The 13316-nt window shown below is 53.8% G+C and overlaps 1 protein-coding gene across 1 annotated transcript; it reads left to right on the forward strand.

Moving 5' to 3' along the window:
* Positions 1–1649: 1649 nt before the first annotated feature.
* Positions 1650–11978, forward strand: LOC115915889 (claudin-7-like). Its single transcript, XM_030969597.1, is given in 7 exon segments — positions 1650–1689; positions 1692–1871; positions 5340–5383; positions 5386–5515; positions 7498–7582; positions 10415–10527; positions 11920–11978. Coding segments are annotated over 7 exon segments (651 nt in total).
* The last annotated feature ends 1338 nt before the right edge of the window (positions 11979–13316 follow it).

The following is a 13316-nucleotide window of genomic DNA, read 5'->3' on the forward strand; positions in this document are numbered from 1 at the left end:
GGGGTTCTATGGACTCTCCAGAAGGTTCCGCGGTGTTCTATAGGGTTCTATAGGGTTCTGTAAGGTTCCGTGGGGTTCCATGGGGTCTCTGTAGGGTTCCGTGGGGGTGTCAAGTTCCATGGGGTTCCATGGGGTTCCATGGGGTTCTAGGTTCCATAGGGTTCTATAGGATCTCTATAGGGTTCTGTAGGGTTCCATAGGGTTCCATGGGGTCTCCAGAAGGTTCCGTGGGGTTCCATAGGGTTCTATAGGATCTCTATGGGGTTCTATAAGGTTCCATAGGGTTCCATGGGGGTGTCCAGAAGGTTCCGTGGGGTTCCATGGGGTTCTAGGTTCCATAGGGTTCTATAGGATCTCTATGGGGTTCTATAAGGTTCCATGGGGTTCCATGGGGTCTCCAGAATGTTCCATGGGGTTCCATGGGGTCTCTATAGGGTTCCGTGGGGGTGTCCAGAAGGTTCCATGGGGTTCCATGGGGTCTCCAGAAGGTTCCGTGGGGTTCCATAGGGTTCTATAGGATCTCTATGGGGTTCTGTAGGGTTCCATAGGGTTCCATGGGGGTGTCCAGAAGGTTCCATGGGGTTCCATAGGGTGTCCATAGGGTTCCATGGGGTTCCATGGGGTTCCATGGGGCCTCTACAGGATTCCGTAGGGTTCCATAGGGTCGCTATAGGGCGCCGATAGGGATCGGTGCGGTACCAATACCTACCGATAACTAATCAATACCGATCAATAACCGGTGCAGGTCTGGCGATGGTGCACGGGGGCCTGCAGGCACTGGGGCCAGAGCCGGCTGGGATCTATAGTGTACCGATAGGGCAGCAATATAGTGCCAATAGGGCACCAATACCTATCAATAACTGATCAATACCGATCAATAACGCCCCCAGGTCCGGCGATGGCGCACGGGGGCTGCAGGCGCTGGGGCTCGTCCTGGCCGGGGCCGGCTGGGATCCATGGGGTGTCCATAGGCTATCAATGGCGTGTCAAATGAGAGCCAATAGGAGACCAATACTGATCAATAATGGATCAATAACCAGTGCAGGTCCGGCGATGGCGCACGGGGGCCTGCAGGCGCTGGGGCCGGGGCCGGCTGGGATCCATGGGGTGTCCATAAGCTATCAATGGGGTACCAATAGGGTTCAGTAGGGTACCAATACTGATCAATAACCAATCAATACCGATCAATAACCGGCGCAGGTCCGGCGATGGCGCACGGGGCCTGCAGGCGCTGGGGCCGGGGCCGGCTGGGATCCATGGGGTGTCCATAAGCTATCAATGGGGTACCAATAGGGTTCAGTAGGGTACCAATACTGATCAATAACCAATCAATACCGATCAATAACCGGCGCAGGTCCGGCGATGGCGCACGGGGCCTGCAGGCGCTGGGGCCGGGGCCGGCTGGGATCCATGGGGTGTCCATAGGCTATCAATGGGGTACTGATACTGATCAATAACCAATCAATACCGATCAATAACTGGCGCAGGTCCGGCGATGGCGCACGGGGGCTGCAGGCGCTGGGGCCGGGGCCGGCTGGGATCCATGGGGTGTCCATAGGCTATCAACGGGGTACCAATAGGGTTCAGTAGGGTACCAATACTGATCAATAACCAATCAATACCGATCAATAACCGGCGCAGGTCCGGCGATGGCGCACGGGGGCCTGCAGGCGCTGGGGCTCGCCCTGGCCGGCGCGGCTGGCTGGCGCTGCTGGCGGCCACGGCGCTGCCGCAGTGGGAGGTGTCGACGTTCGCGGGCGACAGCATCATCACCGCGCTGGTCACCATGAAGGGGCTCTGGATGAGCTGCGTGAGCACCAGCACGGGCCAGCTGCAGTGCAAGAGCTACGACTCCGTGCTGGCCCTGCCAGGTGACACCGGGGGGACACTGGGGACATTGGGGACACTGGGGACACTGGGGGGATTGGGGACATTGGGGACATTGGGGACATTGGGGACATTGGGGACATTGGGGCATTGGGGACATTGGGGACACTTGGGGACACTGCCGGGGGACATTGGGGGACATTGGGGACATTGGGGGGGGGACATTGGGGGCATTGGGGACATTGGGGGGGACATTGGGGGGGCATTGGGGGGATTGTGGGGACATTGGGGGGACATTGGGGACAGTGGGCACACTGGGGACACTGGGGACACTGGGGACATTGGGGACATTGGGGACACTGGGGACACGACTCTGGGGGATTGGGGGGACACCGGGGGACACTGGGGGGATTGGGGACATTGGGGACACTGGGGGATTGGGGACATTGGGGACATTGGGGACATTGGGGACATTGGGGACACTGGGGACACTGGGGGATTGGGGACATTGGGGGCATTGGGGACATTGGGGACATTGGGGACATTGGGGACATTGGGGGGATTGGGGACATTGGGGACATTGGGGACATTGGGGACATTGGGGACACCATGGGGACATTGGGGACATTGGGGACAATTGGGGCACCAGTGGGGACAGCTGGGGACGACTCTGTGCTGGCTGCCATTGGGACACATTGGGGACATTGGGGACATTGGGGACATTGGGGACATTGGGGACACTGGGGACATTGGGGACACTGGGGACATTGGGGACATTGGGGACATTGGGGACATTGGGGATTGGGGACATTGGGGGCATTGGGGACACTGGGGACATTGGGGACAATGGGGACATTGGGGACATTGGGGGATTGGGGGCATTGGGGACATTGGGGACATTGGGGACATTGGGGACACTGGGGACACTGGGGACATCGGGGACAATGCGTGAGCACCAGCACGGGCCAGCTGCAGTGCAAGAGCTACGACTCTGTGCTGGCCCTGCCAGGTGACACCGGGGGGGCACTGGGGACACTGGGGACACTGGGGACATTGGGGTGTGACAGTGACACCCATGGGATACAGAGTTATTGGGCTTTGGGGACATTGGGGACATCAATGGGATCGGGGTTAGTGGGGTTTGGGGACGTTGGGGACATTGGGGTGTGACAGTGACACTGATGGGATCAGGGTTATTGGTGTCTCGGGGACATTGGGGACATGAGGAAGTGACAGGGACATTTGGGGTGTTGGGGACATTGGGGACATTGGGGACGCGGGGCAGCTCCATTGGTGGCATTTGCGGGGTCACTGTGTCACTGTCACTGTCCCCATCCTTGTCCCTGCCATTGTCCCCACCCTGTCCCCTCCCTGTGGCTGTCATTGTCCCCACCCTGTCCCCTCCCTGTGGCTGTCATTGTCCCCACCCTGTGCCTGTGTCTGTGTCCCCTCTCTGTCCTTCTGTCCCTGTCCCTGTACCCTCCCTGTCCCCATGTCCCTGTCCCCTCCCTGTCTCTGTCCCTGTCCTCATGTCGCTGTCCCTGTCGCTGTCCCTGTCCCCTCCCTGTCCCCATATCCCTGTCCCTGTCCCTGTGCCCTCCCTGTCCCCATGTCCCTGTCCTCATGTCCCTGTCCCTGTCCCTGTCCCTGTCCCTGTCCCCTCCCTGTCCCCACCCTGTCCCTGTCCCCCCCCTGTCGCTGTCCCTGTCCCCTCCCTGTCCCTCTGTCCCTGTCCCCATGTCCCTGTCCCCTCCCTGTCTCTGTCCCTGTCCTCATGTCGCTGTCCCTGTCGCTGTCCCTGTCCCCTCCCTGTCCCTCTGTCCCTGTCCCTGTCCCTGTCCCTCTGTCCCTGTCCCTGTCCCTGTCCCCATGTCCCTGTCCCCATGTCCCTGTCCCCTCCCTGTCTCTGTCCCTGTCCTCATGTCGCTGTCCCTGTCGCTGTCCCTGTCCCCTCCCTGTCCCTCTGTCCCTGTCCCTGTCCCTGTCCCCATATCCCTGTCCCCGTCCCTGTGCCCTCCCTGTCCCCATGTCCCTGTCCCTCCCTGTCCCTGTCCCCTCCCTGTCGCTGTCCCTGTCCCCTCCCTGTCCCTGTCCCCTCCCGGTTTCGGTTTCGGGGCGCGCCCGCGGCCAAAGGTCGCCCTGGTGGCCATAAAGGCACCGGGGTGTCCCCAACTGCCACCAACTGTCACCGGATGTCACCCGGTGTCACCCCCGCCCCGCCCGGGCAGTGACCCACAAAGTCCCGCGACCCCCAAAATCCAACCCGGGACCCCCCAGATTTCCCCCAAACTCCCTCAGATTTCCCCCCAAAATCCTCCTCAATCCCCCCAGATCTCCCCCAGGACACCCAAATCTCCCCCAAATGCCCCCCAAACACCCCCAGGACCCCCCCAAATTGCCCTAAATCCCTCCAGGACCCCTCCAGGACCCCGTAAACCCCCCCAAACCCCCCCAAACCCCCCAAATCCCCCCCAAATCCCCCCCCCCCCAAACCCCCCAAACCCCTTTGCTGACCCCTCCGTGTCCCCCCCAGCCCACCTGCAGGCCAAGTGGGACCCCCTCTAAACCCCTCCAAGACCCCCCAAATCCCCCCCCCAACCCCCCCACGACCCCCCAAACCCCCTCAAATCCCTCCAAACCCCTCCAGGACCCCCCGAATCCCCTCCAGGACCCCCCAAATCCCCATAAAATCCCCCTGTAACCCCCAAACCCCTCTGCTGACCCCCCCGTGTGCCCCCCAGCCCACCTGCAGGCCAAGCGGGACCCCCTAAACCTCCCCCAAATCCCCCCAAAATCCCCCCCAACCCCTCCAAAACCCCTCCAGGACCCCCCAAACCCCTTCAGGACCCCCCAAATCCCCTCCAGGACCCCGCAAATCCCCATAAAACCCCCTGTAACCCCCCAAACCCCCTCTGCTGACCCCCCGTGTGCCCCCCAGCCCACCTGCAGGCCAAGCGGGACCCCTAAACCTCCCCAAATCCCCCCAAACCTCCCAAAACTCCCCCAAACCCCTCAAACCCCCTAAACCACCCCAAACGCCCTCAAATCCCCTCAAACCCCTTCAGGACCCCCAAAACCCCCAAACCTCCCAAAATCCCCCCCAAACCCCTCCAGGACCCCCAAACCCCTTCAGGACCCCCCAAATCCCCTCAAATCCCTCCAAACCCCCTCAGGACCCCCCAAATCCCCTCCAGGACCCCCCAAATCCCCATAAAACCCCCTGTAACCCCCCCCAAATCCCCCCCACACCCCTCCAGGACCCCCAAAATCCCCCCAAACCCCTTCAGGATCCCCCCAAACCCACCCCAAAACCCCTTCGCTGATCCCCCCGTGTCTTCCCAGCGCACCTGCAGGCCAAGTGGGACCCCCTAAACCTCCCCAAACCCCCCAAAATCCCCCCCCCCAAACCCCCCAGGACCCCCGAAACCCTCCAGGACCCCCCAAAACCCCCCCAGGACCCCCCAAACCCCGCCCCCCAAGCCCCTGTGCTGACCCCCCCGTGTCCCCCCCAGCGCACCTGCAGGCCACGCGGGCGCTCATGGTGGTCTCGGGGGTCCCAAGCCCCCAAACCGCTTGCTGGGCGCCCCGCGCGCGGGATGGGACAAACGCTGCACGCGCTGCGGGGGCGACGACCCCCGCAAGAAAGCCTCGGTGGCCGGGGCGGGGGGCGCGCTCTTCATCCTCTCAGGTGAGGGGGACCCCCGGAAATGGGTGCGGGACCCCCAAAAATGGGTTTGGGACCCCCGGAAATGGGTGCGGGACCCCCCAAAAACCCCCCAGGACCCCCAAAAATGGGTTAGAGACCCCCAAAAATGGGTTAGGGACCCCCGGAAATGGGTGCGGGACCCCCCAAAACCCCCCCAGGACCCCCAAAAATGGGTTAGAGACCCCCAAAAATGGGTTAGGGACCGCCGGAAATGGGTGCGGGACCCCCAAAAATGGGTTAGGGACCCCCAAAAATGGGTTTGGGACCCCAAAAATGGGTTTGGGACCCCCAAAAGTGGGTTGGAGACCCCAAAAATGGGTTTGGGACCCCCGGAAATGGGTTAGGGACCCCCGGAAATGGGTGCGGGACCCCCAAAAAACCCCCCAGGACCCCTGAAAATGGGTTAGGGACCCCCAAAAATGGGTTAGGGACCGCCGAAAATGGGTGCGGGACCCCCAAAAACCCCGCAGGACCCCCAAAAATGGGTTTGGGACCCCCCAAAAACCCCCCAGGACCCTCAGAAATGGGTTTGGGACACCTAAAATGGGTTTGGGACACCTAAAATGGGTTTGGGAACCCCAAAAATGGGTTGAGAACCCCAAAAATGGGGTTGAGAACCCCAAAAATGTGTTGGGGAACCCCAAAAATGGGTTTGGGACCCCCGGAAATAGGTGCGGGACCCCCAAAAACCCCCAGGACCCTCAAAAATGGGTTCGGGGAACCCAAAAAATGGATTAAGGGCACCTAAACTGGGTTGGGAACCCCGAAATTGGGTTTGGGAACCCCAAAAATGGGTTGTGAAGCCCCAAAATTGGTTCGGGAACCCCAAAAATGGGTCGGGGAGCCTCAAAAATGGGTTTGGGAACACCGAAAATCTGCATTTTTCGCCCCAAAATCTCCATTTTCATCCTAAATCCTCCATTTTCTGACCCTGAAATCCCCAGTTTTTAACCAAAAATCCCCATTTTTGGGGCGATTTCAGCCCATTTTGGGGCTTTTTTCGGGGCGATTTAAGCGGATTTTGGCATTTTTTGGGGGGCTGATTCCAGCAGATCTTGGGGGTTTTGGGGGCGATTTCAGCGAATTTTGGGCTCCCCAGCCCCATTCGGGTTTTTTTTTGGGGGTGATTCCAGCAGATTTGGGTTTTTTTTTGGGGTGATTCCAGCAGATTTTGAGGTTTTTTTGGGGCGATTCCAGCAGATTTGGTTTTTTTGGGGGGTGATTTCAGTGGATTTTGGGGTTTTGGGGGCGATTTCAGCGAATTTTGGGCTCCCCAGCCCCATTCGGGTTGTTTTTTGGGGTGATTTCAGCCGATTTGGGGTTTTTTAGGGTGAATTCAGTGGATTTTGGGGTTTTTTTGGGGCGATTCCAGCACATTTTGGGTTTTTTTGGGGGGCTGATTCCAGCAGATCTTGGGGGTTTTTGGGGCGATTTCAGCGAATTTTGGGCTCCCCAGGCCCATTCGGGTTTTTTTGGGGGCGATTTCAGCAGATTTGGGGTTTTTTTTGGGGGGTGATTTCAGTGGATTTTGGTTTTTTTTTGGGGTGATTCCAGCACATTTTGGGTTTTTTTTTGGGGGGTGATTTCAGTGGATTTGAGGTTTTTTTTGGGGCGATTCCAGCAGATTTGGGGTTTTTTTTGGGGGGTGATTTCAGTGGATTTTGGGGTTTTGGGGGCGATTTCAGCGAATTTTGGGCTCCCCAGCCCCATTCGGGTTTTTTTGGGGTGATTTCAGCCGATTTGGGGTTTTTTAGGGTGAATTCAGTGGATTTTGGGGTTTTTTGGGGGGCGATTTCAGCGGATTTTGGGGGCTTTTTGAGGTGATTTCAGCGGATTTTGGGGTTTTTTGGGGGGTGATTTCAGTGGATTTTGGGCTCCCCAGCCCCATTCGGGTTTTTTGGGGTGATTCCAGCAGATTTTGGGTTTTTTTTTGGGGCGATTTCAGCGGATTTTGGGTTTTTCAGGGCTCTTGGCTCTCGTCGCCTGCTCCTGGTACGGCCACAGGATCGTCACCAGCTTCTACGACGCCACCATCCCCATCAACCTCAAGTGAGCAAAATTTGGGGTGAAATCCGGGCATTTTGGCGTTTTGGGCATTTTTAGGGTCCTGGGGCGTTTTGGGGCCACCGATTTGGGGCCATTTCCGTGGATTTTAGACAATTTTTTCTGGATTTTAAAGCGATTTTTAGGGGTTTTTTTTGTGGATTTTTGGGGTGGGATTTGGATTTCCAGGGAGGATTTTGGGGTGAAATCCCTCGAGTTTGGGGTTTTGGGAATTTTGGGGTTTTTGGGGCGCAGTTTTGGGGCGATTTTTGGTGGATTTTAAGGTGATTCTTGGGGATTCTGCAGGTTCGAGGGGGCGGGGCTGGGTCTGGGGTAATTTTGGGGTAATTTGGGTTCATTTTTTGATGTTTTTGGTTATTTTGATCGGGTTTTTTGCTATTTAGGGACAATTTTAGGATTTTTGGGGCTTTTCGGGGGTTTCTGACCCTAAATTTCCTCTCCAGGTTGGAGTTCGGCCCCGCGCTGTTCCTGGGCTGGGCGGGGCTGGATTTTGGGTTAATTTGTGTTAATTTCGGGCTATTTTGACCCGGTTTTTTTTCCATTTCGGGCTATTTCGATCGGGTTTTTTTACCATTTTGCGATAATTTTTTGGCGATTTCAGACATTTCTGACCCATTTTTCCCTCTCCAGGTACGAGTTCGGCTCGGCGCTGTTCCTGGGCTGGGTCTGGGTTTAACTTTGGGATATTTAGGGTTACTTCGATCAGTTTTTGTGCCATTTTGGGATATTTTGGGCTATTTCGATCGGGTTTTTTGCCATTTTGGGCTATTTTGGGCCATTTCGATCGGGTTTTTTGCCATTTTGCGATAATGTTTTGGCGATTTCGGACATTTCTGACCCAATTTCCCTCTCCAGGTACGAGTTCGGCTCGGCGCTGTTCCTGGGCTGGGTCTGGGTTTAATTTCGGGATATTTTGGGTTATTTTCACTGGGTTTTTTGCCATTTTGGGCTATTTTGGGCCATTTCGATCAGGTTTTTTGCTATTTTGGGATAATTTTTTGGCGATTTCAGACATTTCTGACCCATTTTCCCCTCCCCAGGTACGAGTTCGGCTCCGCGCTGTTCCTGGGCTGGGTCTGGGTTTAATTTTGGGATATTTAGGGTTATTTCGATCAGTTTTTGTGCCATTTTGGGCTATTTTGGGCCATTTCGATCGGGTTTTTTGCCATTTTGGGCTATTTGGGCCATTTCGATCGGGTTTTTTGCCATTTTGGGCTATTTTGGGCCATTTCGATCGGGTTTTTTGCTATTTTGGGATAATTTTTCGGACATTTCTGACCCATTTTCCCCTCCCCAGGTACGAGTTCGGCTCCGTGCTGTTCCTGGGCTGGGTCTGGGTTTAATTTTGGGATATTTTGGGCTATTTCGATCGGGTTTTTTGCCATTTTGGGCTATTTCGGGCTATTTCGATCGGGTTTTTTACCATTTTGCGATAATTTTTTGGCGATTTCAGACATTTCTGACCCATTTTCCCCTCCCCAGGTACGAGTTCGGCTCGGCGCTGTTCCTGGGCTGGGTCTGGGTTTAACTTTGGGATATTTAGGGTTATTTCGATCAGTTTTTGTGCCATTTTGGGCTATTTCGGGCTATTTCGATCGGGTTTTTTGCCATTTTGCGATAATTTTTTGGCGATTTCGGACATTTCTGACCCATTTTTCCCTCTCCAGGTACGAGTTCGGCTCGGCGCTGTTCCTGGGCTGGGTCTGGGTTTAATTTTGGGATATTTAGGGTTATTTCGATCAGTTTTTGTGCCATTTTGGGCTATTTTGGGCCATTTCGATCGGGTTTTTTGCCATTTTGGGCTATTTTGGGCTATTTCGATCGGGTTTTTTGCCATTTTGGGCTATTTTGGGCCATTTCGATCGGGTTTTTTGCTATTTTGGGATAATTTTTCGGACATTTCTGACCCAATTTCCCTCTCCAGGTACGAGTTCGGCTCCGCGCTGTTCCTGGGCTGGGTCTGGGTTTAATTTTGGGCTATTTAGGGTTATTTCGATCAGTTTTTGTGCCATTTTGGGATATTTTGGGCTATTTCGATCGGGTTTTTTGCCATTTTGCGATAATGTTTTGCGATTTCGGACATTTCTGACCCAATTTCCCTCTCCAAGATGCAGTTCGCTCCGTGCTGTTCCTGGGCTGGGTCTGGGTTTAATTTCGGGATATTTTGGGTTATTTTCACTGGGTTTTTTGCCATTTTGGGCTATTTGGGCCATTTCGATCGGGTTTTTTGCTATTTTGGGATAATTTTTCGGACATTTCTGACCCAATTTCCCTCCCCAGGTACGAGTTTGGCTCGGCGCTGTTCCTGGGCTGGGTCTGGGTTTAATTTCGGGATATTTTGGGTTATTTTCACTGGGTTTTTTGCCATTTTGGGCTATTTTGGGCCATTTCGATCGGGTTTTTTGCTATTTTGGGATAATTTTTCGGACATTTCTGACCCATTTTCCCCTCCCCAGGTACGAGTTCGGCTCCGTGCTGTTCCTGGGCTGGGTCTGGGTTTAATTTCGGGATATTTTGGGTTATTTTCACTGGGTTTTTTGCCATTTTGGGCTATTTTGGGCTATTTCGATCGGGTTTTTTGCCATTTTGCGATAATTTTTTGGCGATTTCAGACATTTCTGACCCATTTTTCCCTCTCCAGGTACGAGTTCGGCTCCGCGCTGTTCCTGGGCTGGGTCTGGGTTTAATTTTGGGCTATTTTGGGCCATTTCGATCAGTTTTTGTGCCATTTTGGGCTATTTGGGGCCATTTCGATCGGGTTTTTTGCTATTTTGGGATAATTTTTCGGACATTTCTGACCCATTTTTCCCTCCGCAGGTACGAGTTCGGCTCCGCGCTGTTCCTGGGCTGGGCGGGCTCGGCGCTCGCGCTGCTCGGGGGGTCCCTCCTGGCCTCGTCCTGCTGCGGCGGGGGAGGGGCGGCCAAGGGGGGTACCCCCGGGCCAGGACCCCCCCCAAGGGCGCCCCCAGCGCGCGCGAGTTCGTCTGAGCGACCCCGCCCCAATTCCCGGGCGTTTGCCCCCAAAATTTGGGATTTTTTTTTTCCCCATTTTCCCCCCAAAATTTGGTTCTTTTTTTCCATTTTTCCCCCAAAATTTGGGAATTTTTTTTCCCATTTTTCCCCCAAATTTGGTCATTTTGCCCCCAAAATTTGGTTCTTTTTTTCCACTTTTCCCCCAAAATTTGGGAATTTGTTTCCCCCTTTTCCCCCCAATTTTGGGATTTTTCCCCATTTTTCCCCCAGATTTGGGTTTTTTTCCCCCAAAATTTGGGGGTTTTTTTCCCTTTTTTCCCCAAAATTTGGTAATTTTTCCCCAAAATTTTGGGATTTTCCCCCCAAAATTTGGGAATTTTTTCCCCCTTTTTCCCCCAAAATTTGCGAGTTTTTTTCCCCATTTCCCCCCACAATTTGGTGATTCCCCCCCAAAATTTGGGATGTTTTCCCCAAAATTTGGTTATTTTTTTCCATTTTTCCCCCAAAATTTTGGGATTTTCCCCCCAATATTTGGCAATTTGTTTCCCCCTTTCCCCCCCAATTTTGGGATTTTTTTTCCCTTTTTCCCCCAAATTTGGGAATTTCCCCCCCCCAAATTTGGTGGTTTTTTTCCCATTTTTCCCCCAAAATTTGGTGATTTCCCCCTCGAATTTTGGGAATAAAATTTGGGGTTTTTTTCCCCATTTTCCCCCAAAATTTGGTGATTTTTCCCCCAAAATTTTGGGATTTTTCCCCCGAAATTTGGGAATTTTTTCCCCCGTTTTCCTCCAAAATTTGGGATTTTTTCCCCCAAAATTTGGGGTTTTTTTTTCCCATTTTCCCCAAAATTTAGTTATTTTGCCCCCAAAATTTGGGAATTTGTTTCCCCCTTTTTCCCCCAAATTTGGGATTTTTCCCCCTTTTCCCCCCAAATTTTTCATAATTTTTCCCCCAAAATTTTGGTTCTTTTTCCCCTTCCCCCCACATTTTGTGGCTTTTTTTTTTCTCTCCCCGCAAATTTCGTGGTTTTTTTCCCAAATTTGGGGATTTTTTCGCTCCTCACCCAACAAATTTCAGTTTCCCCCCCGAAATTTTTGTTCCTTTCCCCCTCCCCCCCCCCAAATTTCGGTTTTTTCCCCTTTTCGCTGGTGCTGGGACCCCCTCCCCAATTTGGTTTCTTTTTTTTTGCCAATGATTTTGTACGGGGTGAAAATAAAAACCAATGTTTTTGGGGCGGTTTGTGTCGTTTTCTTTATTTCTTTGTGCTTTTTTTGGGGTTGTTTCGGGTCCAGATTTCACCCAGGGACCCCCAAATTTCCCCCCAACCTTTCCCAGGAGTTGATTTTCAGTTTTTCTGCCCAAATTCTCGAATTATTCCCCCTCCGAATCCTTCCTGGAGAGGGGATAAAAAAACGAGATTTAAAAAAATTTTATTCCCCACAAAATTATTTTTTCGAAATTTCGAATAACCGGGATTGAATTGGGAAAAGTCTGGAAAAAAATAGAGCGGGATGAGCCTGGGAAAAGGCGAAAAAAAGAGTTAAAAAAGGGAAATTCCTGAAAAATGAAGAAATTCCAGGGAATTCCCAGGAATTGCCTCACGCGGCAATGGCGGCGCCCAGGCCGGGACGAACCCCGGGAATTTTTTTGCTTTTTTCCGCTTTTTTCCGTTCGCTTCGCCACTTTTTGGTAAAAACCAGAGGATTTGAGGCAAAAGCCAAAAGGAGAACCCCAAAATCCCCCCGAAAAACCCCAAAAATTCCTCAAAAAACCCCAAAATTTCCCAAATTCGCCCTTATCCAACATGGCGGCGCTCTCCGCCGTACGATGACATCATCTCTGCGCCGCTTGCGTCATCATGAAAGCGCCAGCTCAAACATGGCGGCGCCCGTTTCCGTACGGAAGTGTCACGCGGGGAAAATGGCGGCGCTAACGGCCGTACGTGACGTCATCAGGAGGCGCCGCGCGACGATGCTGGAGACGCTGGGGGAGCGCGGGCTGCTGCTCGTGAGGGGTGAGCGCGGTTTTGGGGGGATTTTGGGGCTTTTTGGGGAATTTTTGGGGTTTTTTTGGGGTTTTGGGGGCTCTGATTTTGGGGGGTGAGGGAGGTGGGGGTGGGGGGTCTGGAGGGGATTGGGGGGTTTGGGGGGATTTTGAGGGGATTTTTTTGGGGGATTTTGAGGGGATTTTTGGGGGGATTTTGGGGTGGTCTGAGGGGAAATCGAGGGGGGGTCTGCGGAGAATATTTTTGAGGGATTTTTGGGGGAATTTTTTAGGATTTTTTGGGGGGATTTTTGGGGACTTTGAGGGGGGATTTTTGGGGGGGGGATTTTAGGGGGTTTGGGATTTTTGGGGGAAAATTTTGGGGGATTTTTTGGGGAATTTTGAGGGGATTTTTTGGGGGATTTTGGGGTGGTCTGAGGGGAAATCGGGAGGGGAGTCGGGGGGGAAATTTTGGGGAATTTTGCTGTCTTTTTTACGATTTTTTGAGGGGGATTTTTTTGGGGATTTTGGCAGTTTGGGAATTTTGGGGGGGATTTTGGGAATTTGGGGGTCACCCTGGGGGTCTCCCCATCCCCTCCCCCCCCCCTCAGACAGCGCCGACTCCGAGGGGCGGAGCCTCCTGAGGGCGATCGCCAGCGAGGCCGTGGCCAGGTGAGATTTTGGGCAATTTTGGGGATTTTTGGGGAGATTTGGTGGAATTTTTGGGGATTTGGGGGTCTCTGAGGGGATTTTGAGAGGATAT

Source organism: Camarhynchus parvulus, unplaced genomic scaffold, assembly GCF_901933205.1.
Source record: "Camarhynchus parvulus unplaced genomic scaffold, STF_HiC, whole genome shotgun sequence".
NCBI lineage: Eukaryota > Metazoa > Chordata > Aves > Passeriformes > Thraupidae > Camarhynchus > Camarhynchus parvulus.